The 25362-nt window shown below is 38.8% G+C and overlaps 3 protein-coding genes across 13 annotated transcripts in view; 1 reads left to right on the top strand and 2 right to left on the bottom strand.

The window, feature by feature from the left end:
* Lin52 (lin-52 DREAM MuvB core complex component) overlaps positions 1–5064 on the bottom strand; it is a 116808-nt gene extending 111744 nt beyond the window's left edge. Inside the window, exon 1 of one of the 6 annotated variants that reach the window (XM_048798980.1) lies at positions 4942–5064. In XM_048798980.1, coding sequence (XP_048654937.1) covers positions 4942–4972 — 31 coding nt within the window. In that variant the 5' untranslated portion in view covers positions 4973–5064. The remainder of the gene's footprint in view (positions 1–4941) is intronic. The other 5 variants (XM_015493941.2, XM_048798984.1, XM_048798982.1 and 2 more) reach the window with 5 other exon arrangements.
* A 375-nt stretch (positions 5065–5439) lies between these two features.
* The window catches only part of Aldh6a1 (aldehyde dehydrogenase 6 family member A1), a 27026-nt gene continuing 7103 nt past the window's right edge, over positions 5440–25362 (top strand). Inside the window, exons 1-11 of one of the 3 annotated variants that reach the window (XM_015493927.2) lie at positions 5441–5586; positions 11585–11641; positions 13694–13768; positions 13951–14112; positions 14589–14667; positions 14820–15122; positions 16565–16686; positions 18451–18640; positions 18839–19020; positions 20560–20739; positions 21086–21184. In XM_015493927.2, coding sequence (XP_015349413.1) covers positions 5539–5586; positions 11585–11641; positions 13694–13768; positions 13951–14112; positions 14589–14667; positions 14820–15122; positions 16565–16686; positions 18451–18640; positions 18839–19020; positions 20560–20739; positions 21086–21184 — 1497 coding nt within the window. In that variant the 5' untranslated portion in view covers positions 5441–5538. Of the gene's footprint in view, positions 5587–5826; positions 6041–11584; positions 11642–13693; positions 13769–13950; positions 14113–14588; positions 14668–14819; positions 15123–16564; positions 16687–18450; positions 18641–18838; positions 19021–20559; positions 20740–21085; positions 21185–25362 lie in introns of those variants that run through there. The other 2 variants (XM_015493933.2, XM_048798978.1) reach the window with 2 other exon arrangements.
* Bbof1 (basal body orientation factor 1) overlaps positions 20603–25362 on the bottom strand; it is a 47800-nt gene continuing 43040 nt past the window's right edge. For all 4 annotated transcript variants that reach the window (XM_015493917.2, XM_048798974.1, XM_048798977.1 and 1 more), the window contains one exon: positions 20603–21316. In XM_015493917.2, coding sequence (XP_015349403.2) covers positions 21212–21316 — 105 coding nt within the window. In that variant the 3' untranslated portion in view covers positions 20603–21211. The remainder of the gene's footprint in view (positions 21317–25362) is intronic.

Here is a 25362-nt window from a genome sequence, read left to right as displayed (position 1 = left end):
TGGTGCTGAGGATCGAACCCAGGGCCCCGTGCATGCCAGGCGAGCACACTACCCCTTGAGCCACATCCCCAGCACCTTGATTACTCCACTTCTATCAACCATGCTGGTTTTTCTCCTAGTCCTTGACTCCTTGCTTTCTCAGCTCCTACCTCACCTAGTTCCACAACTCTTACCACATCTATAGACCAATGACTCCATATTCACATTACCACCTTTCTCCTGAGCTTCAGTTATATGTTCAAATGGCTACTTGACAACTCTCTCCATTTATTTACATGTGTGAAAACTTCTTAAACTTAGTAATGTTCAAAATCATAATTTCCCAATCCTTGCCAACTCAAGAAACTGCAATATCCTAAACCCAAATTCTCTAACCAAAAGCCCAGATTAATCTTTCATGCCTCCTTTTCCGGAACTGTTCTAATCCATCAGTAAATTCAAGTTTCTTCTCCAAAATACACCACAAAATCGAATGTATTCAAGAAGCCATCACTTCTCTCCTGCACTACTTCAAAAACCTCTAAATAGACATCCCTGCTCCTGTTCTTACTCCTTCCCTTTCACCCTCAGACCTATTCTCCACAAAATAGCCAGATACTACTTTTCAAAAATGTCAATCATGCTGGGCATGGTAGCACATGCCTGTAATTCCAACTACATGGGAGGCTAAGGCAAAAGAATGCCAAGTTCAAGGCCAGTCTGGGCACCTTAACCAGATCTTGCCTCAAAATAAAAAGTAAAAAAATGTAGCTCAGGGGTAGAACGGCCCAAGTACCCATCCTCCAGACACAGACACACACACACACACACATACACACACGATTATTAATTTTATTAAATCACAACCCTTAAGTACATGTCTTTTCAATACTGAGAGTGACCACACACGAGTACTCAGAGAACACTTCAGTAAACTGAGTATGATGATTGTCTTAGTTGGTCCACTGTGTAAAAATGGAAGATCATGTTTATTTTAGAGAAAGTGGTAGAGTGTTCCCAGGTTCAGTCCCCATTCCCATCCTCCTCTGAAAAAAAGTCAATCGGTTAATGTCATTCTCCAACTTAAAAGTTCTTTTTTCTAGCTAAATCTCAAAGTACATATCTACCATGTCCTATAAAATTCTACCTGATTTAGCCTCTCATTCATTCTTTGACCCTACTTCCCCTCTATTTTCCCCTACACACAACAGGTACTTTAAAATTTGTTGAGTATTAATGTGTGCTTAGCATGCTAGTTAAATTAGTTCATTTAATGCTATAAACCAGGGGTACTTAACATTTTCTGGATAAGCAACATCTTTAGAAATTTGGGGAAAAAAACTACACACTCTCACCCTAGAAATGAGTATGTGCATAAAACTTTGCACAAAATGTTCTTTTCTCTACACCAAATCTGTTTTACCAGATATTCCAAGGGAATTTCCAAAAGCAATGTAATTGGTAAAGAACTCAAGCCTAACACACTGGCTTATTTAAAGCATCCAAAAATTTGGTCAGAAGAAAAGCTACAAAATACATAAAATGTCAATTTTCAAATTCTCAAGAAATATCTCAATGGGAAACTCAATATTAACAAAAATAAACCTATTGGAGGGAGAGAATCCAATAACCAACAAAGGTTGTAATACTGCATTCTGGGACATAACTCTGCTGAGTCTTATGCTCATAAATTAATTAGACGGCTTTACTTGCATTTCAATTTTCTTCCCTTTTAAGAAACTCCAGTAAGGGATGGGGTTGTAGCTCAGTGGTAGAGTGCTTGTCTTGCACATGTGAGGCACTGGGTTCGATCCGCAGCACCACATAAAAATAAATAAATAAACAAAAATAAAGATATTAAAAAAAAAAAAGAAACTCCAGTAAATTTAGCATGAGAAAGACAAAAGATGCAGAAAGGTAAATTGAAGATTAAAGTGAACTACTTTACACAAACCTGTGTAGCAATAAAAATGTGCCAACCTACAGATTATATAAAACAGAACATATGCATAATTCCTTGCACTATTTAATTGTAAATAGTAGAATGCATGCAGTCTAAACTTTTATTATTACTTCCCTGTCTTCCATATATCTACAACCCCCCCCAAAAAAAATCCACATCCTTGTTAACCAAAAAATAAAAAGACAAAAGAGTAGATGACCTAAACTTACTTTCAAATCAACATTATTTTAATTAGATTTTAAAGACAGAGACAGGATACTAAAAATAAAAGTGAAAGAGCAAAAGCAGTGGAATAATTCAGGATGATTTGGGTACTGTGGATTTAACCCAGAGGCGTTTAACCACTGAACTACATTCCCAGCCCTTTTTTGCTAAGTTGCTGAGGCTGGCCTGGAACTTGCCATTCTTCTACCTCAGCCACCCCAATCTATGGTATTACAGTCCTGTGCCAGAGCGCCCAGCTGAAATACTTATTTAGAAGCTGCATTTAAATTCAGAATGCTTAATTTGATTTTGTCAAAAAAAAAAAAAAAAAAAAAAAGATTGGATAGAAAAAAGGTGTAACTGTCAGAGAGGAGAATAAAAACTTTAAAATTCAAGATGGCAGCAAGAGGCAGTGGAGCACAATTGTAAATCCAGCAACTCTGGGGCTGAGGCAGGAGGATCGAAAGTTCAAGGCCAGTATCAGCAACTTAGTGAGACACTATCTCAAAAATACTTTTTTTTTTTTTTTAAAGGGCTGCAGATGTTGCTCAGCAGTAGAGCACCCCTGGGTTTAATCACCATTACAGGGAAAAAAGAAAAAAAAAGTTTGCAAAAAAGAGACCATGGAGATAATTAGATAACAAAAGGGAAAAAATATTATTCCCAATACTCTTCTTAGCTAAGGAAAAGAAATTGCGAGAAGGCAGGGAAAAAAATCAAAGACAAAGAACACAGCTCCAAAAATCTCCAAAACTTGAAAAAATATATATATATAAAAAAACTTAATAATAAATTAAAAATTTCAATAGCAATTACTTCTGTATCTACAACTTGGCTGACTTCTTTTGTGTGGTGAAATTTAAATAACATAAATTCACCATTTTATTCTTTAAGTGTATAATCAATGGCATTAAGTACATTAACATTATCCAATCATCACCATTATCTATCATCAAAATTTTCTCATCTTCTCAAATAAGGTATTAAATAACTCCCCATTTCCTTAGCTGACTTCTTAAATGCCTTTTTTTCCTCCCTCTTCTGGAAAGAGAAGTATCTAAAAGGCAGAACAATCTCTTTTAATTCTGAACATCCACAATCTTTTTTAATATTTATTTTTTAGTTGTAGTTGAACACAACACCTTTATTTCACTTATTTTATTTTATTTTTTTTAATGTGGTGCTGAGGCTGGAACCCAGGGTCTCCCACGTGCGAGGCAAGAGCTCTACTGAGCCACAACCCCAGCCCCCATCCACAATTTTTATACAGTATGTTCCCATGCTCAAAAAATTTCAGACTCTGGAACTGGGGTTGTGGCTGAGTGTTAGGGTGCTTGTCTAGCACCACATATAAATAAATGAATAAAATAAAGGTCCATCAATATCTAAATAATTTTTTTTTAAGTTACATTGTTTAAAAAAAAAAAAAAAAAAACTTCAGGGCTGGGGATGTGGCTCAAGCGGTAACACGCTCACCTGGCAAGCGCGGGGCGCTAGGTTCGATCCTCAGCACCACATAAAATAAAATAAAGACGTTGTGTCCACTGAAAACTGAAAAATAAATATTAAACAAAATTCTCTCTCTCTCTCTCTCTCTCTCTTAAAAAAAAAAAAACTTCAGACTCAGTTGAACATTATTTCTAGATATACCTAATCTTTCTTTTAATATATATTAATTGAAGGATAACTGCTTGCCAAGCACTATGCTAAACCCGGGGATCCAAAGACAGAATTTATGACCAGGCGTAAAAGGGTCAAAGTTAACAGAACAACTATGCTGACAATGAAGAGATTAAGATAGTGAATAATGGTGGAGAGGGACAACTTCAAAAAATGTCTGGGAAAGGCCTTTTCGGGAGGTGACATCTAAAATGAGACTTGGAATTGAAAAATATATTGATATTTGATTCATCCTTCCATCTCCTAAAGCACCCAGCATTTGCTTTTCGTTTAGCAGGTACCCGATAATAGCTCTCCTTAATTCGCAAGATTCCTTCCAAACACAAAATGTTTGAGGACAGAAAACTACCTGTCAATGAAATCGGTGTGGGGCTGGGAACTACAGATGGAAAAATTGAGTTCAAAATTAGTACAAGACCCTAAACTCTCTAAAGCAGAGTGTACCGAAACCACCTAACTGCTACCTTGAAATGACTTGCATTTCAGTTAACATATAGTAGAAATTGTTCACTCACTCAGCCTAAAGAAACGACACATAAAGCAGACACAAGAGTGGTTAAGACTATTCAAGACTACATTAGAATGCTCAATTCTCGTTTCTCCAAAGGCGAGAAAACGAGAAGGTCCCCCGTTCTCTTCTGCCAGAGCAACCGAAAAAGCAGGAAAGAATCATGTTTCTCCTGTGGTTCAGTCCCGGGAAGAGGTCAGCCACCAACCCCGGCTAGGGCTCCATCCCTGCTCGATTAGAATAGAAGAGACACTTCAATGGGGCGCCGCGAGGAGAAAACTACAGCAAAGCACTTCCTTTCCCCCAATTGTATCCTCTCTTCGACTTCAGTCTCACTCCAATAGGATTAAGGGAGGGCCAGGGCGATCCCGGTCCTTTTGCCCAAAACCGGTCCCTAGCTGATGCCTTACTCCACCCGCCAGGATATATGCAGACGCTGCGAAGAACCGGCGAGCTGGAGACAGGGACGTATCCCAGGAAAATGAAGTGAAAGACACGGAAGGATCCCAATAAAAAATTGTAAGTGCGAGGGGAAGGTGGATAGTGGAAGTTCCCACGGAAGCAAAGAAAGAGGTTGCAGGCCAAGGATCTCCAAGCCGGCTCTTACCGTCTGTGGGAGACGCCATCTTCCGACCCATGTCACGTGACGTGGCCAACCGTCGGCGGGAAAGCGAGGATTCATAAGCCACGCCCCCAAAGAGACACCCAATCCCCAACTTGTAGCCGAATCTCATTAACCCCCCATAGGGCAATATTTGCCTATCCCCGCCCTCCCGGTCATAGTCACGCCCCTCGTGGTAGTGTTAAAGTGACTGCAAAATTCTTGGAGGGTCTATTTACTTTCCTTAGTGAGGGGGTGGGACCTGGATCATGCCCGTAGCCAATGGTGACTCCCGATTAGGGGGCGTCTTCCCCGCGTGCTCAATATAGAGTACCCAAGTCAGGGGCGTCTCCCTATCTTCACCAATAGAATTGGCTGAGGTGGGAGGAGGCGAGAGCCATTCTCTTCCTGACCAATCATATTCCCACAGGACTGGAAGTGAGAGGTGGAGTCAGGTGTTCCAGTGAGTGATTCGCTGGAGGAAGCGGTCTTGTCTTCCAATGAAGAGGTTTGGCAGGCTGGAGGGCGAGGCTTGGCCGCGGTACTGCCTGGGAGGCAAAGGCCGCAGAGGCTGGGGAAGCGGAGGAGAGACAGCTCAGAGCCATGGCGGCGGTGGTGGCGGCGGCGACAGTGCGGTCCCGGATCCTGCAGGCGAGTGAGGGTGGCGCCGAGGGACCACGAAGCTAGGAATGGATCCTTTCCACCCACTCTCTGAGCAATGCTCCGGCGGGACAGACTTTTGGCCCAGCCCCTTCTTGGCGGACCCTTGTGTTCCCACCCCACTATGCAGCCCTGTCCCACTCCTTCACTTCGTATACTTTCCCTCACCCTGGTACGAGCCCTGAATTATCACCCCTGGCCCTCCACCCTTTCCTCCTGAGCCTCCTTTTCTGGCTCTGGCCCGCTATCCTCCAGTCTTGCCGTGTCCCTGCTGTCACTCGCTTGCTCTTACCTCTCAGTCCGCCCACAGTTTTCCTTTTCACCTCTGCACCAGCCACCTCTCTCCCTAGAAATGCCCTTTTCTGGTCACCTCACTTAGAGCTCTTTCCCTGCCAGGAACGTCCAAATTGCTCCTTTCTCTCGACTTCTCTGTCCATAATCTAAGGTAAGGGGGGAGGGAGTACGCGAGGGGTCAGAAAATGAACTTTGAATCTCCTAGAAATGTACGCTGGGTTTTCACCCAAGGCAGCCATTTGCTAACAGTTTTTCCCCAACTGTTATAACTCTGTATTTTCCACAAGCTCTGTGCTTTCTTGCCAAGACTTTTAGTTAAACTGTTTCTTGCGAAGTTACGGTTTCCTGTTGGAGGTAAAGGGCACATTGTTACGTTACTATGTTCCACATATATTCAAATGATTAAACATTTCCAAAACGAGAGCAAGCAAGACAAGAAGTTCAAAGTTTTTGCCACAAAGTCAGCTTCTTCAACACATTCTCAACTCTGCCCTTGGGGGTTGGGTGCTCTCTGGAGCCACCCTAAAGAGAGGTTATAAAGTTACAGAAGCTGCAGGTCTGAAGCTTTGTTCATAGCCTTTCCCCTGTTCTAAGCCTAGAAAGGACTTAAAATATGAGGCAAGTGTTGCTTCAGGGAAGACTTTCAAACCTACAAGGAACAACATTGCCTTCCTATTCATTACATCCAACCTGGTAACTTCTTCTATGTTGTTTTACTTTTAGGTAATATTAGTATTTGTCAGGTTTTGATGAGTTCTATTGCAGAAACATTCATTTTCAAAATTCTTGGCAGAGCCAGCAAAGGTTGATGTTTGAGAATGGGCTAAAGGGGTTGGTCTGGCTTCACTCATATTTCTTGCCGTTATTCTAGTTCTATTATCTTTTTTAATAGCAAGAAAACTATATTTCCCATTACCACCTTCTTGAAATATTCTACTGAAATTGGCTTTTTCCTTCAGTTCTACTCTCATCAAAATGAATCATTGAAAAAAAAAATGAATCATTGAGAATATTCAGAAGGTATTTTGTCCTTTGCTTCAAGGAGGAAAACTTCCTGTGCACTTTATTTTAGAAATATTAGACACTATTTTTTTACTCATTGGAAGAAATCTATGAACTAACCTCGAAGAGACTAGAAATAATAACCCTTACCAACTAGAAGTTACTGTAACATGAAAATTTGATAAAGTGTAGTCTAAATCTGATAAGAGTGGTGCTCATCTGTAGTCCCAGTTACTGAAGAGGTTGAGGCAGAAGCATCATAAGTTCAAAGCCAGGCTGGGCAACTTAGAAAGACACTATCTCAAAATAAAAATAAAGCACTCCTGCACTTGTATGAGGCCATGGCTTCCATCCCCAGGACCATACACACACAAAAGTAGTCTAAATCCAGGAATATAAAGACGACTATCAAAAGGATTTATAGATGTGAGGGTTCATGTTTTTAGTTATTTTATGTATTTAGCTTATCTTCTCTGTTATCAAGGCTAGTAAAACTGAACCAAGAACGTTTTTCTCTTTCTTATGATATTCTCACTCCGATTCAGAAAACCAATCTTAGAGACTCAGTGACTTGCCTCAGTAATGTTGTACAAAAAGCACAAGCTTCACAATCACATTTGGCTTCTATCCCAGCTCCACAAGTTTGTAGCTTTAAGAATATTTATGAAGATTAGAATTAATAAACATAACTAAGTAAATTATCTGACATTTAATGTCACCCAGGTAATACCTGATAGAGCTGGGAATTCAGGATTTAAATAGTGCAATTTTTTCCATGTGGGCACTTTCCCAGACTTTCAGTAAAAGACTCACTGAAATGTCCTCTAATGTAATGTGATGATAAGTGATAAACAATAGGCATGCCCAAGGTACTGCAGGGACATAAGGGAAAAGCCCCAAACTCAACCTGTACAATTCAGAGAAAGTTTCCAAAAGGGTTTTACTCTGAGTAAAGTGTTGCAAGACTAACAAGTCATTAGCCAAGAGGAGAAGACAGTTCCTTAGCAGGTAGAAAATGTGCATATAGACAGTAGAAGTTTGGTGTGACTTGTCATAGGATAATTTCTTCAGCAGTGGTACTAATGAATGTTTCTTAGGAAATGAAGCAAAGATATCAGATCTAACACAACCATTGTAATTCTGCACCATGTACAACCAGAAGAATGAGAAGTTATATTTCACTAAAAAATACAAAAACATAGCCAGGTGCAGTGGTGCAAGCCTGTAATCCCAGCTGCTTGGGAAGGATCTCGAGCTCAAATGGAGAGGCAACTCAATGAGACCCTGTCTCTAAATAAAATACAAAATAGGGCTGGGGATGTGGTTCAGTGGTCAAGTGCCCCTGAGTTCAATCCTCAGTACCAAAAAACAAAAACAAAACAAAAAAAAAAAAAAAAAACCAGCCAGGCATGTTGGTACACACCTGTAATCCCAGTGGTGGCTCTGGAGGCTGAGATAAGAGGACCAAAAGTTCAAGATCAACCAACCTCAGCAACTTAGTGAAGCCTTAAACAACTGAGTGAAACCCTGTCTCAAAATAAAAAATAAAAAGAGCTGGAGATATAGCTCAGTTGTAAATTGTTCCCAGTAATGGTGCATACCTGTAATCCCAGCTACTTGAGAGGCTGAGTCAGGAAGATCATGAGTTCAAAGCCACCCTGGGAAATTTATCCAGATACTGTCTCAAAATAAAAAAAATAAATAAAATAAGAAAGGCTGAGGATGTAGCTAGGTTGGAAAACTCCCCGAGTTTGATTCCCCAGTACCACAGAAACAACAATAAAACTACGCTAGGAGGGAAAAAATAACCCATATGATAATGTTCTGTTATATCAGATACGGATCTATTATTCCCCTTAACAGGAGAGAGGTTGTATATAAGTGAAAACATAAAATTTAAATGGCCTAAAACACCCAAGTTGGCTGCTAAGTGCATTTGAAAGAGCACATGCAGCAAAATAAGTATCAAAATATTGCTTGGTAAGTATTCATTCTGCATTTTTTTCCTGATGCTGGGGATTGAACCCAGAGTCTTGCAACACAATAGGCAAGCACTCTACCACTTAGCTACACCCCCAGGTCCTCTTTAATATAAATTTTATTTTGAGACATCTTCTTACTAAGTTGCCCAGGCTGGTCTTGAACTTGCTATCCTCCTGCCTCAGCCTCCCAAGTAGCTGAGTATATACTACCAAGCCTGGCTCATTAGATTATTTTATGGCCATTTTATTTCAATAAGGCTGTTTTTAAAATGCCACAGACACCTTATGGGAAGAAATATGTCCTATCAGTAATATTAATGAGTACTTACTGTATTCCAGGAACCATGCTATGGGCTAAGGGCAAAATGGTCAGTTGATCTAAGGGGAGAGGAACTTAATAACTAAACAAGCTTGTTTAGTATCCATAAAGCAAACGGAGAAACTCCACAATCAGGTACTTAGCCCAGACCTGACGTTGAGGATTCCTAGACAAATGTTAACCAAGTAAAAACCTAAAGGAGTAAGAATGAACCAAGCAAAAGGAATGAAACAGAGCCAGCCAAGAGGGATTAGCATGTGCATGGGCAAGAGTGCAAAACATACTCAGAATGACTGGAACAGAGAAAGTAAGGAGGAAAGTAGCAAGCTGAGAGACCTAGAGAAACAAAGATACTATGTAGAGTCTTCCAAGCAACATCAAAGAGATGAGTCTTTATCCCAAGAGCAGTGGAAAGCCATTTGGAGGGTTTTTTTTTTTTAAATCAATTTCCACAACATATATGTGTGTGTATATGTATACGTGTGTATGTATGTATGTATGTGTGTGTGTATATATATATATATATATATATGTATATATATATGTATATATATATATACATATATGTATTTTTTTTAGAATTACAGTTTAAGCTGACATTGTTGTAAATGATCTTCCCTTCTCCATTCACTGATTCTGCCCTATCAAATATTACTGATAGGACATATTTATTCCCATAAGGTGCCTGTGGCATTTTAAAAACAGCCTTATTGAGATAAAATTGGCATAAAATAATCTGTGCATATTTAAAGTGTACAATTTATGCCGGGCATGGTGGTGCATGCCTGTAGACTCAGTGACTCAGAGGCAGAGGCAGGAGGATTGAGAGTTCAAGACCAGCCTCAGCAACTTAGCAAGGACCTAAGCAACTTAATGAGACTGACTCAAAATTAAAAAAATTAAAAGGCCTGGGGGGTGCTGGGGTTGTGGCTCAGCCACAGAGCGCTCACCTCGCACTTGTAAGACCCTGGGTTCGATCCTCAGCACCACATAAAAATAAATAAACAAAATAAAAACATTGTGCCCATGTATAACTAAAAAAAAAATTTTTTTTAAAGGCTGGGGATGTGGTTCAGTGGTAAAGTGCCTCTGGATTCAATCCCCAGTAATTAATAAATAAATTGTACAATTTATAAGATTTAATATTTTTATAAACCTGTGAAGTCATCATCACAATTAAGATAATGAGAGCCAGGTGTGGTGACATAGACCTAATCCCAGCAACTTGGGAGTCTGAAACAAGAAGATCAAAAGTTCCAGATCAGCCTCAGCAACTTATAAAACTCTGTCTAAAAACAAAAAATAAAAAGAGCTGAGGATGTAGCCCAGTGGTAAAAAGCCCGTGGGTTCAGTCTACAGTACCAAAACAAAAATGACAGTCAAAATAATGAACATATATCCATCACCTAAAACCAGTTTCCCTCTTAGTCCCCTTTGCCACCTTCCCCATCGTTCCCTAGTAACTACTAGTCTGCTTTCTCATACAAGACTACACTAAACTCATACTATAGTTTGCACTTTGTAGTTTTTTTACATAAATGAAACCATCCATTATTACTCTTTTTATGTCTGAATTCTTTCACTTGCCATAATTATTATAATCACCCATGTTGCATGTGTCAATATTTTATTCCTTTTTATTTTTGAGTAGTAGTCTGATGTATGGATATAGACATTAGTTTTATTGTTCACCTATCCAGTGGTGAACATCTAGGTCATTTCCAAGTTTTGGCATATTGCAAACAACACTGCTATGAACATTTATATCCAAGTATTTGTATGAGCGATTATACTTACATTTTATTATGTACTGTATAATCTATATCTACATTGATTATACATGATATAGCTTATTACATATATATTGATTGTACATTGTTTTCAACACCTGTTGTATTATATACCATGCTAAATATTTTCTTTCTGTTAGATTTATGGTGACATTTTCTAGACCCCAAACTATTAAAATATAATAACAAAAAAATTTAATCAACCCGGTTTTGGAAATTTGGGACATGATTATTATGACATTATTCTCTCAGTTTGCGGCACCTCATAGTTTCATATATTTCTTTAAAAGTATGGGGCTGGGGCTGAGGCTCAGTGGTAGAGTGCTTGCCTTGCACGTATGAGGCTCAATTCTCAGTACCATAAAAAATAAATAAAGGTATTGTGTCCATCCACAACTAAAAATACATATATATATATATATATATATATATATATATANTTTTTTTTTTAGTTGTATATATGTATATTTTTAAGGTATATGGTCCTTGAAAGCAAACACCAAGTTCTTTTTCATATTCACAGTAGCTAGTATTCTAATACAGTAGCTAAAGTTTTAATAATTTTCTTTTCTCATTTATCAAATTATTATTTTATCACACAGGTTTCTTCCAAGGTACACTCCACCTGGTATCCAGCATCCTCCTTCTCTTCTTCAGTGGTAAGTATATTTATCATTGAAAGTTGACTTCCAAGAAGGAATCCAATATGGTGTGGGGATATTCTTTTTTTTTTACTATTTCTAGTTGTAATAAGACACACAATACCTTTATTTTATTTATTTTAATGTGGTGCTGAGAATCGAACCCAGTCTCATACGTGCTAGGCAAGCGTTCTACCAATGAGCCACAACCCCAGCCCAGGGGGTATTCCTTTTTATCTTTACATAATTGTGATCAGAGTATATGTGAAATTTTTTATCTTGGTTTTCTTACCTACTATTATGACTATTATTTTGTGAGCAGTTTCATTATTGCAAGATAGACTTTATAGTTTTGTGGGGTTTTTTCAGAGCTGGAGATCAAACCCAGGGACATATACATGCTAGGAAAATCCTCTATCACTGACCTACATTCCCAGCCCTATGATTATGGTTTTTAATGGCTGTGGATTATTCCATCAAGTTGATGTAGCTTGAATTAACTAGTAATTTCTCCATATAACATTGAGATTGTTTATATTTTTCAGTGTTATAAAACATTTTAAATATAGTTTTTTCCTTCTTTTGGATTATTTCTGTTCTGAATTTTACTTACTATGCCAAAAGGTACAAACATTTCTCTGACTTCTAGAGGTTTAGACTTTGGCAGGGGCACAAGGTCTGACTAAGTTACCCAAACTGGTCCTGAACTTGTGAGCCTCCCACCTCCGCCTCCTGCGTACCTGTGACTACAGGTATGTGCCACCACTCTTGTCTTCTTCTAAAGGTTTTGTTGAATCTGCCAAATAGTTGTCTTCCTCTTAAACCTCTAGAGTTGTTTTTACAGAACATCCATCTTCTGTCACTTCTGTATTTCAAATCTGTTAAACAAAGACTGCTACGCAAAATCCTCTCCCTGTAGAAGTAAGTACATACTGTAGCCCAGTAGTCCTTCACCATTTTTGGTTCACAGATCCTGTTATGGTTTAAATGTAGTTTGTCTCCTCTAAAATTCATGTTAAGATTTTTTTTATTTGTTCTCATTAGTTATACATGACAGTAGAATGCATTTTGACATACTGTACACAAATGGAGCATAACTACTTATTCTTCTGGCTGAATGTTAAAATTTGATTGCCATTGTGTCAAGTGTCAGGGAGGTGGTTAGGTCATTAAGATGAATGACTTTCTCACCCACTTGCCCTTCCCAATTTTCTTCTTTATTGTGAAGACTTTGCCAGGTACAGCTGCTTTATTTGGGACTTCTAGCCTCTATAACTTCGTTCCTTTGTAAATTACCCATTCTCAGGTATTCTGTATGACAACAGAAAAAAAAAAAAAAGTAGACCTCTGAAAATTTAGTGAAAGTGATCTCAGGGGAGGAAAAAAAAACATGTAGGGCTGAGGCTGTAGCTCAGTGGCAGAGCACTTGCCTAGCATGTGTGAGGCACTGGGTTCGATCCTTAGCACTGCATAAACATAAACAATAAAGTCATGCTGTCCATCTACAACTACAAAACTTTTTTAAAAAATATTTTTTAGGTGTAGATGGACACAACACAATGCCTTTATTTTTATGTGGTGCTGAGGATCAAACCTGGGCCCGCCCGTGCTAGGCGAGTGCTCTACTGCTGAGCCACAATCCCAGCCCTACAAAAAGGTTTTTTTTTAAATACATGTAGATAGAACAATTTAAAAATTTTTATCATAAAGGTAAAATGTGTATGTAATAATGTGACAGAAAGTCAGTGGGGCCAGTAAGTCATAATTGGCTGATGCACACAGTGGCTGCTTTTTTTTAACCCAGTTTCCAAGTGATGTATTTGCTCATGAAGATCACTGGGTGAATAGCAGAGAGTTTCTTATGCTCAGAGAGAGAACAGTGTTGAGAGGTGCTGCTGCATGTTAATAGTACTATAGACAAGAACATTGTGTATCTTTTTCCTAGGGGTAACAGTCCTAAAGACAAGAAGATTCACTTATCAACCTGAACTCCTCCTGCTTTATGAAAGGGAAAGGGAGAAACAAAGCAATTAATTAATATAAAGTTTGTGTTTTTTTTTTAATCCCCAGCCAACTGTAAAACTCTTCATTGATGGCAAATTTGTTGAATCCAAAAGTGATAAATGGATTGACATCCACAACCCAGTAAGCAAAACTGGTTTGGGACTTACTGACTGGCCTAGAATTCTGGGAACATAGTGGGAAGGTGGGGCCCTCGGGACCTGAGTGTCTATCATGAAGTACATAGTGCTGCCTCTGTGACTAGATGGAACATGGAGAAGGTAGGGCATTGGCAAAGTATGATGGCTTTTTTTTTTTCCCATCAGGCCACTAATGAGGTTATTGGTCGGGTCCCTCAGTCCACCAAGGCTGAAATGGATGCAGCCATTGCTTCCTGCAAGCGTGCTTTCCCTGCATGGGCAGACACATCAGTGTTGAGCCGGCAGCAGGTCCTGCTCCGCTATCAACAACTTATTAAAGAAAACTTGGTAAGAAACCTAAATGGGGGCTGGGACTGTGGCTCAGTGGTAGCACACTTGCCTTGCATGTATGAGGCACTGGGTTTGATTCTCAGCACCATGTATAAATAAAAAAATAAAGATCTATCAACATCTAAGAGAAAAATATTTAAAAAAAAAAAAAAGAAACCTAAATGGTATAATTTTCTACACTAGTGCCTAGCGGGGTTGATCACTCCTCCAGTGACCTTTTCAGCTGCTCTCCCTAACTCTGCAACACAGAGACATTGATCATGGCTGTCTCCCTCGTTCTGCTTCTCCGTCTGTTTTGTTCTGTCTTGGCAACCTGAGAATTAAAAGGAGGAACATGGGAACTAAGGTTCTAGCTTAATGGTATAGTATGTGCTTAGCATGCACAAGACCCTGGGTGTGATCCCCAGAACTGCAAAAATAAACAAAAGGAGGAATATCCTTGTATGAGTTTCTATTTGTGTTTTTCTCTCTAGAAAGAAATTGCCAAGTTAATCACATTGGAACAAGGGAAGACCCTAGCTGATGCTGAAGGAGATGTATTCCGAGGCCTTCGTAAGCTGGGAGCCCTTATGGGACTTTAGGAAAAGGAAGATGGGATTCTGTCATTGGCCTGATCACAGCCTCAGGGCTGAACAGAACAAGATAAAGCTAAGCAATGCTCAGTGTGGGGAGCTAGTGGCCTAACTTCTTCTTCTCTGTTCCAGAGGTGGTCGAGCATGCCTGTAGTGTGACATCCCTCATGTTGGGAGAAACTATGCCATCCATCACCAAAGACATGGACCTTTATTCCTATCGTCTGCCCCTGGGAGTGTGTGCAGGCATTGCTCCATTTAATTTTCCTGCCATGATCCCCCTTTGGATGTTTCCCATGGCCATGGTTTGTGGGAATACTTTCCTAATGAAACCATCAGAGCGAGTCCCTGGAGCAACTATGCTTCTTGCTAAGCTGCTTCAGGATTCTGGTGCCCCTGATGGAACACTGAACATCATCCATGGACAACATGAAGGTAGCTTCCCTAATGCATGTGACTACTTAATATGGCCATCAACAAACTAAGGTGTTGAGTGTCAACTGAGTGTTTTAGGATAAGAAAACTAGGAAGGAAGGGACTCACTAATAGTAATCTCCATGTTTGAAGGTAATGTTTGTGGACTGTTTGCCATCTGTGCTAAGGTAACTAAATGGGGAGTAGCAGAGCTTCTTGCCCTTCACTGTGCAGTGGGCCTCCAACAACATGGATTAGGACCAGACAGAGAAAGTTTTGTTTTGTTTTGTTTTTAATTAATTTATTTATTTATATGTGGTGCTGAGGATCAAACCCAGGGCCTTGCACATGCTAGACAAGCACTCTACCACTGAGTCACAACCCCAGCCCCTAGACAGAGAAAGTTTATTTACTCATTTAATCTTCATAACAACCCTTTGAGGCAGTATTATTTTTCCATTTTACAGATGAGAAAATTGAGGCAGAGTGAAATTAAGTAATTTGCCCAAAGTTACACTGCAACAAATTATGTTAGAGTATGTATCCTAAGGCTGACTCTGCTTCTTGCTTTTAAATACTAATACCATATCACCTCTTGTGTTAGATAGCACAATAGTTTCTGAGAGTCTCTATATATAGTAGCAGTTGAGGACATATCATATTCTTATTGTTTTTAATTCTGGGGATTGAACACAGGAGTGCTTTACCACTGAGCTATAACCCCAGCCCTTTTTATTTTTGATTTTGAAATAGGATCTTACTGAGTTGCTCAGGGATTTACTAAATTGCTGAAGATGACTTCAGACTTGGGATCCTCCTGCCTTAGCCTCCTGAGTCACTGGGATGATAGGCATGCACCATCATACTCAGTTGAGGACATATCACATTTTTAAAAATATATATATATTTTAGTTGTAGATGGACACAATACCTTTATTTTATTTATTTTTATGTGGTAGTGAGGATTGAACTCAGTGCCTCACACATGCAAAGACAAGTGCTCTACCACTGAGCCACAACCCCATCCCCCATTATCACATATTTAAAGAAAAAAAAATGGAAGTGTCTAGTTGTGAAAGGCTGTTGTTTTAGAGAAAAATAGGAATTGTAGCCTTCAGATTAGACTAGACACAAGAATTCTGGAATAAATGAAAAAATATGCTGAAAGGGTAGAGGCTAAATAGAATTTGTAAAGAATTTAAGTGACATATATGATTACACAACCTGTGAAACTCTGCATCAGGTACAACCAGAAGAATGAGAAGTTATACTCCATTTATGTATGATATGTAAAAATGCATACCACTGTCATGTATAACTAATTAGAACAAATAAAAAATAAATAAAAGAATTTAAGGGAACAAAAGAGAACTTCACAATGGCAGTGGGTAAAGGGGAGATTTGCCACGTTGAGAAGCCTATGGCCCTTGTTCTTTTTGGTGACCATTTTTTTCTTCTCCAAGCTGTAAATTTTATTTGTGATCATCCGGACATCAAAGCAATCAGCTTTGTGGGATCCAACCAGGCAGGAGAGTATATCTTTGAAAGAGGATCAAGACATGGAAAGAGGGTTCAAGCCAACATGGTGACTTTTTATTCTTTTTTTCTCCTGAACTTTGTTATATGTTTATAAATTATCTAAGAACAGCACTTCAACAGCAAGACCACTCTTCCCACTAATGCCAGTGTTTCTTAATTACCATTTAATCCTGAATGTCTTCTTAACTGTGAACCTTGTGAAGAGTATTGATCATGTTGACCACCTTTATCATATACAACTATTTTGATGACAAGGGACATATTTCTTCCTAAGAATGTTATTCATATTCTTTAGGCTTTCAGCAGTAACAGCCTGATTCTGGTTCTGGCTCTATTTCTTCCTTTCTTTATACCATGCTTCTAGCCCTTAATCCTTCCTTCTTTTAAGGTACATACTAACTAGTAGTTCAAGGCACCAAAAAGAACCAAATATCCCCATATGATACGTGACATGCTTTAATTTTTACTTTACTCTTACTAGTTCTTTGCCAAATGCTTAGCAACTCTTTAATACTAGTCCTATTGCATCTTGCCCACCCTTCCTTCAACTAATGTGAAAAAAAGATAATTGCCACTTATTTTTCATGGCTGAATGTTTTGTCCAATTTGACTTAAGCCCCTCCTAGTTCACTCCATATTTATTGCATGTATTCTGTGTTCAACATTATGTATAATAGGATTAAATTAAGTAGTAGACATGGTATATACCCATACACTCAACTATAGTTGTATCTAGAGACGTGAAAATGATTATATGTCAGGCTACATAGAAGATATATATGTAGTTATATGTATAGAAGTCTAGAAGCAAGCCAATTTGAGGAACCTCTTTCTAGATGTTATGTTTTAGGAGGTCTGATTTTTTTTTTAGAGAGAGATAATTTTTTTTATATAAAGTTTTTTGAGAGAGAGAGATTTTTTTTTTTTATTTATTTATTTTTTTTTAGTTTTTGGCAGACACAACATCTTTGTTTGTATGTGGTGCTGAAGATCGAACCCGGGCCGCACGCATGCCAGGCGACCGTGCTACCACTTGAGCCACATCCCCAGCCCTGAGAATTTTTTAATATTTATTTTTTAGTTTTCGGTGGACACAACATCTTTATTTTATTTTTATGTGGTGCTGAGGATCGAACCCAGCACCCTGCGCGTGCCAGGCGAGCGTGCTATCGCTTGAGCCACATCCCCAGCCCGAGGTCTGAATTTGACCCTTAGCTGTTTACTGGCATTTTTAATTATTTTTGGTACAGGAAATTAAACCTATGGTGCTTTACCACTAAACTTAATTCCCAGTCCTTTATATTTTTTATTTGCTGAGGGTCTTGCTAAGTTGACAAGACTGACTTCAACTTGGCAATCCTCCTGCCTCAACCTACCAAGTCACTGGGATTACAGACATGTGCAGCCTGGCTGATTACTGGCATTATTATTACTGGCAGCTCTTTGTTTACATTACTCTTAATTTAACTGGAAACCTCAGCAGACAACAAATTGCTTCCTACCTAAGTTAGAAAACAACATTTTCCTTGGTTCCTGGTTGCAGTTTTTAACCTGTTGGTTTGAGTGTGATTGGGGCTTTTTTGCCTTGGTAATGGTTTTAAGCTAAATATATAGCAGCTTATCAACTGGAAAGTGAGGGAAAAAATCTGGAGACCTGCTTGATGTTGCTAAAATTTAAGCAGTATTAAAAATAACCTCTTTGTCCTCAAAGCAACAAAGAATGAATTCTCTAATCCTTCCCTTAAATTCTCATTCTTAGCTTAATTGTATTTGACTAAGGAAGATTGATGCACAATCCGTGTTTCTTTAGGGAGCCAAAAACCATGGGGTAGTCATGCCAGATGCCAACAAGGAAAATACTCTGAACCAGCTGGTTGGAGCAGCATTCGGAGCTGCTGGTCAGCGCTGCATGGCTCTTTCAACAGCAATCCTTGTGGGAGAGGCTAAGAAGTGGCTTCCAGAGCTGGTGGAGCGTGCCAAAAAGCTGAGGGTCAATGCAGGTAATCACCTATCTGCCCAGCAACTTTAGATTTTGTATCTTTGACACTATATCTTAGCATTGGCCTTGACAAAGGGAAGCAGTCTTCTAGTCTTACCATTGCCTCTCTTTATATGTATTTGTCATTCAGATTCATACATTATTAGCAATCATAATTTATGTTAATGAAGTCCTTAGATACTTATGTGTTGTTTTACAGGAGACCAGCCTGGAGCTGATCTTGGCCCTCTGATCACTCCCCAGGCCAAAGAGCGAGTCTGTAATCTGATTGATAGTGGAACAAAGGAGGGAGCTTCCATCCTTCTGGATGGGCGAAAAATTAAAGTGAAAGGTTATGAAAATGGTAACTTTGTTGGACCAACCATCATCTCAAATGTCAAGGTGAACAACTCAATCATTTCACAAATATGAAAGCTGAAGGAATCTTAGAGGCTATGGAAGCTTTCCTTCTGGTTTATAAATGAAGACATTTAATGATTAAGACCTCAAGTCTGGCCAGGATTGTTCACTTATTTTAATTTGGAGTCTCCTCTCCTGAGCCCCATCCAGGCCACTTTCCATGAAGAGCTAGATATTTTCAGCTTTTCAGAAATATATAATCTCTGTCACAATTACTCAATTCTGACTTGTAATGGGAAATCAGCATTATGTGGCTGTATTCCAATAAAACTTTATTTATGGACATACATTTGAATTTTGTATCATTTTACATGTCATGAAGTAGTCTTTTGATTTTTTTTCAACCATTTAAAAATGTAGAGCTGGGCACGGTGGTGTTTGCTGTAATCCCAGCAGCTCAGGAAGATTGTGAGTTTAGAGCCAGCCTCAGCAACGGTGAGGTACTAAGCAACTCAGTGAGACCCTGTCTCTAAATAAAATACAAAATAGGGCTGAGCATGTGACTCCATGGTTGAGTGCCCCTGAGTTCAATCCCCAATTCAAAAAAAAAAAGTAGAAACCATTCTTAGCTTATGACCTATACAAAAACAGATAGTATCTATATTTGGCCCACAGGTACTTGTTTGTCAACCCTTGTCTTATACTATACTGGTTCCTTATTTAGTGTAACTTTTCTCTTCCTTCTTGCAACCTACCTCATAGCTATTGCAATGTCTCAATCTCTGTATCGACTACTCAATTGGGTATAACTACTCTGGGCCCAAAATTTAGCTACATCTTCACGAGAAAGTCAAAAAGAAGTGGTCTGTCAGTTTTTATTTATCAAAACTCTGAAAGTCTCTCAGCTGACATTCATGACTAAAGTGAAGTTAGGAACCTTTTTTGAAATTCACATATTGTCATTACAATCCTAAATAACCAAGAATTGAATGTAAGTGTGGTAGAAACTATGAAGTCTCTTGCCACAGAATGATAGAAGAAAAACCCACTTATCAACAATAAACACAGTTGATTAGGTGTAGTGGTGAAGGTTGTTTTAGGTGTTTTTATATATGACACAATATCAAAATATAAATGTACATAGTTAAATTTTGGAGGTAAAGGATAAGTGGGAATGGAGTGTTTTTGTTTCAGAGAACTTAGCACAGGCTTTCTGTAAACAAAATAATCTGATATTTTATATATATTTGATTTATAAAAAAATTTTCATGTAACTTTTTGGTAACATAACAACTGTATGAAACAAGTTGTACAGCTATTACAAAGGAAGCTAGTGATGAGTTGTGGGAACTAAAAGTACAGAGTGTGGTTATAATTAATAGGAATTTCAGGTTGTCTATATGTTGATAGTTTGGAAGATGGAACAGAGTTTTTAATAAGTAATTTAAAAATGGAAAGAGATTGCTAACACGAAAGAATTCTACGTAAACTAGTGGGTAGTAAGTAAAATTACCAGGTTGAGTATAAAATACATAGAATCCAAAGAGCTCATTTCTTTTCTGGATTGATCATTCCTGACAGCCAAATATGACCTGTTACAAAGAAGAGATTTTTGGTCCAGTTCTTGTGGTTCTGGAGACAGAAACATTAGATGAAGCCATCAAGATCGTAAACGACAACCCTTATGGAAATGGAACTGCCATCTTCACCACCAATGGAGCCACTGCTCGGAAATATTCCCACCTGGTCGATGTGGGACAGGTTTGTAGATTCTCACAGCTCTTAGGGATTCCTAAGAGGAGACAGTAGACAGTGATCAGTCATTGCAGCTTCTATAAAGGTTGTCCCTTTAATCTTCCACAATGCTCCATTTCTTCCTCAGTAATAAAAGTTCATAGAGTGAAGAATGGGATGGAAGCTAGCAATTTAAAATGGTCTCTCAAAAAAATAAATACCACCCACTCCCCCCCCAAAAAAAACCCATAAAATATAAATTGATTTTTTAAAAAAGAAAAATAAATCCGTCTTTGTTTTTATGCTTCTAAATAGAGAGTCTATAGTTTGAGTTCTTTGCTTAGTATTTGATGTAGATTTGTTCTGCTTTTAGGTGGGAGTGAATGTCCCTATTCCAGTGCCTTTGCCAATGTTCTCATTCACTGGTTCTCGATCATCTTTCAGGGGAGACACCAATTTCTATGGCAAACAGGTAACTTTTGAGTCAAATTTTTTTCCTTTAAGAAATTTTCTTAAACATATTCAGAAACAAGGATTCTGCAGAGAAGGACATGCCAGCAGCTTCTGTGAGGTCACATGTTGTTCTGAAGTATTTCTCAGTCCCCTAGAAAAGAATTACTAAGGGTAGGGAGGGAAAGAGTAGAAGTTCAATGGATTAGACAAAGTGAAATGAAGGGAAAGGAGGTGGGATAGGAATGGGAAAGACAGTGGAATGAATCTGACATAACATTCCTATGTACATATATGAACACACCACAGTGAATTTCACCATCGTGTGTACATCCATAAGACTGGGATCCTAATTAGAATATATTCCAAGCTTGTGTAAATGTATCAAAATTGTTTATACTGTCATGTATAATTAAAAAAGAATAAAAAAATTTTAAAAAGTTAATGAAACGTTAACAAAGTTGCTTATTCTTGAACAACTTAAGGCAAAAAAGTTGGGGGAAAACAGCATGAGGAAGTCTAGGCCTTTGTTTTGGTGGGTTTTGTTTTGTCTTGTTTTGTTTATTTTTGTTTTTGTAGTACTAGGGATTGAACCCAGAGGTGCTTTACCACTGAACTATATCCCCAGCCTATTTTTTTGAGACAGGATCTCATTAAGTTGCCCTGGCCTTGAACTTGCAATCCTCCTTGCCTCGGCCTCCTGAGTAGCTGGGATTACAGGCATTCACAACTATGCCTGGCAAGTCCAGGCCTTTGTATTTGCCATTTTCTCTGCTATTCTTCTAGAAATAAATCACTTCTAATCTTCATCATCCCCTTCTTTGATGCTAGGTAGTATGCCTCATGTGTTCCCATTGCACATATTTTTCCTGTAATAATTGTTTATGTATCAAAAATTTTATTCAGGGCTGGGGCATAGCTCAGTGGTAGAGTATTTACCTAACATGCACAAAGACTTGGGTTCAACCTCCAGCACCAAACACACACACACACAAAATACCTTCTTTGTATCAAACACTTTTCAATGTGCAATGGAAACACATGAGGCATACTACCTAGCATCAAAGAAAGGGATAATGGTGATTAGAGGTGATTTCTTTTTGGAAGCCAGGCATGGTGGTACACACCTGTAATCCCAGTGATTTATGAGGCTGAGGTAGGAGGATTGCAAGTTCAAGGACAGGGCAACTTAATGAGACCCTGTCTAATAATTTAAAATTTAAAATTAATTAAACATTATCCAATAGATATGATAGTTATGGCTATATGCTTAAGATACGGCTAACTAGTTAAGAAAGTATTACCTTACATAAGTGTCTATAGACACTCCTCAACTTATGATAGGATTACATCCCAATAAACCCATCATAAGTTAAAAATATCATACACCTAATCTACTGAACATCATAGTTAAAACAACAGAATATTCAACCCTCATGGGCTTGGGGCTGATAATTCATATTGCTTATTGCAGCCCAAAAAGGGATCAAAATTTGAAGTACAATTTCTATTGAAAACACATTGCTTTTGCACCATCTTAATATGGAAAAATAGCAAATCATAGACCATCTGTAGTTTGATACTAGTAACAAGCATTTCTTATAAGTACCGCGCGCTAACCGATTGCGCCACTGGAGCTCCACAAGCATTTCTTATAAGGGAAGCGGTAAAACTATTTAAAATAGTTTTTCTCAATCTGGGATTGTAGCCCAGTGGTAGATTGCTTCCCTCGCACATGTGAGGCACTGAGTTGGATCCTCAGCACCACATAAAAATCAAATATATTGTGTCCATCTACAACCAAAAATATTTTTAGAAAATAGTTTTTTTCCTCCCACAAACTGCCATCTTGGTTTAATTACTATAAATACGCTGGGGTACGATAGGCTTCTTTGGAGGAAAAAAATGAATACATGGTTGAATTCTTAAATCTTTATTTTTGTTATTAAATGCTACTTGGCATTTTGGAAAGAAGATATGAAAGTATTACCTTACATAATAAAATATGAAAGTCAAACTTTGCATGGTAGCACATGTCTGTAGTCCCAGCTACTTGGGAATCTGAGGCAAGAGGCTCACTTAAGCCCAGGAGTTTGAAACTGGTCTCAGCAATAGAGCAAGACCTTGTCTCAAAAACAAAAAGGAAATTGTAAAAATTAGTTGTATGTTTGCTGGGTGTGATGGTACATACCTGTAGTTCCAGCAACTCAGAAAGCTGAGGTAGGAGGATCACAAATTCAAAGCCAGCTTTTGCAACTTAGCAAGGACCTAAATAACTTAGCACGGCCCTGTCTCCAAATTTACAAATAAAGAGGGCTGGGGATATTGTTCAGTGGTTAAGCTTCCTGGGTTCAATCCATGGTACCAAAAAAAAGGGTTGTATCTTTATATTGAAATTTGTTTTCAACATATTAAAATGGCCCAGATTGGGGCTAGGGTTGTGGCTCAGCAATAGCACACTTGCCTAGCACGTGCGAGGCATGCTAGATTCGATCCTAAGCACCACTTAAAAATACATAAATAAAGGTATTTTTATTTTTATTATTTATTTTTATATTTTTAATATTTATTTTTTAGTTGTACACAATACGTTTATTTTGTTTATTTGTTCTTATGTGGTGCTGAGGATCAAACCCAGGGCCTCAAGTGTGCCAGGTGAGTGCTCTACCGCTGAGCCACAACCCCAGCCCAATAAAGGTATTTTTTAAAAAAGAGTATTAAAAAAAATGGCCCAGATTTTGTCAAATAATTCTATAAGAGCATTTCAATCAAGGAAGTTTTTTTCCATCTTTCTAGTTTGCTAATAATTTTATAAGTGTTATATCTGCACAATATATTCCCCCCTCCCCACCCCTCTCATTTTTAACTTCTTACGTCTCTTTATTTAATCTAAAGCAGCTTCTCCTTGGCCTCTCCCTCCTTGCAATGTTTCTTTTCTTGTTAAACCATTGATTTGCTACAGAAACTCTGTTGTCTCTACAATAGAAAGCTCATTATCACACAGTTATCAGAAATGGCCTAACATATATTTCCTACTCTATTCCTTCTTCTTTTTCATGGGAAGGAAAGAATGACTAACAATTGTTGAGCAGTAGTAACTTTGCTACAATATTTTTGTATGTCATTCATTTTCTCCTTACAACATTGCTATAGTGTGCATGTTAAGTCAATCAGACTCAAGGTCAAGCTACAGTTAGTAAGGGTCATGCAGGACAGTGCATTAGAACACACCTATAATCCCAGCAACTCAGGAGGCTGAGGTAGGAGGATTGAAAATTTGAGGCCAGCCTGGCAATTTAGTGAGACCCTGTCTCAAAAAGGGGGCAGGAATGGAGACCAGCAGTAGAATACCCCTGGGTTTAATCTCCAGTACTGCAAAGTAAACAAACAAATAACAAAAAATAAGGGTAGAGGCATGATTTGAGTTAAATCTATTGACATGGGCACATGTTATTCAGCTCTGCAACAGAAGGATCTACAAGGGGCTAGGGATCTGGCTCAGTGGCAGAGCACGTGTCTAGCACATATGAGGCCCTGGGTTCAATTCCCAGCGCATCAGAATTAAAAAAAAAAAAAAGAAAAAGAAAAATATAATAGAATGACCTGCAAGTTTAACAGATTACATGTCCTATTTTTCCATTTAGACACTCTTAGCTTATAAATTCTAATTTCAGCATAGTAATAATGGCTAAGGATGAACTATTTACTCTTGTGTCCAATATTGTATTATTTTTTAAATTATCTCATAAACAACACATTGGATTTTGGTTGCACCTGTTGCTCAAATAGGAACACGAGTAGCACTCAAAGAACAACCTTGAAAAGTCCTTTCAGAGAGCCGCCCCCTCCCCCTGCACTGACAAGGTAGAGGGAACTGTGACCACCCACAGAGCAGGCCCAGCGGCCGGCTGAGGGGCAGAGCCGCCCCCCACCCCCCGCGCCTGCCAGGTAGGCGGAACTGTGACCACCAACAGAAAAGGCCCAGTGGCCCGCGGCGGGACAGAGCTTCCAATCACTCCTGCAAGGTAGGCGGGCCTGCGACCCACCGACAGAAGAGGAGCAGCGGCCTGCTGAGAGGCAGAGCCGCCCCCTCCCCCTGTGCTGGCAAGGTAGACGAAACTGTGACCACCATCAGAACAGGCCAGACCTGCAACCGACAGACAGAACAGGCCCAGTGGCCTGAGGAAGGGTAGAGCCGCC

Source organism: Marmota marmota, unplaced genomic scaffold (assembly GCF_001458135.2).
Source record: "Marmota marmota marmota unplaced genomic scaffold, marMar, whole genome shotgun sequence".
NCBI classification, from domain to species: Eukaryota; Metazoa; Chordata; class Mammalia; order Rodentia; family Sciuridae; genus Marmota; species Marmota marmota.
This window is presented reverse-complemented; position numbering and strand designations above follow the sequence as displayed.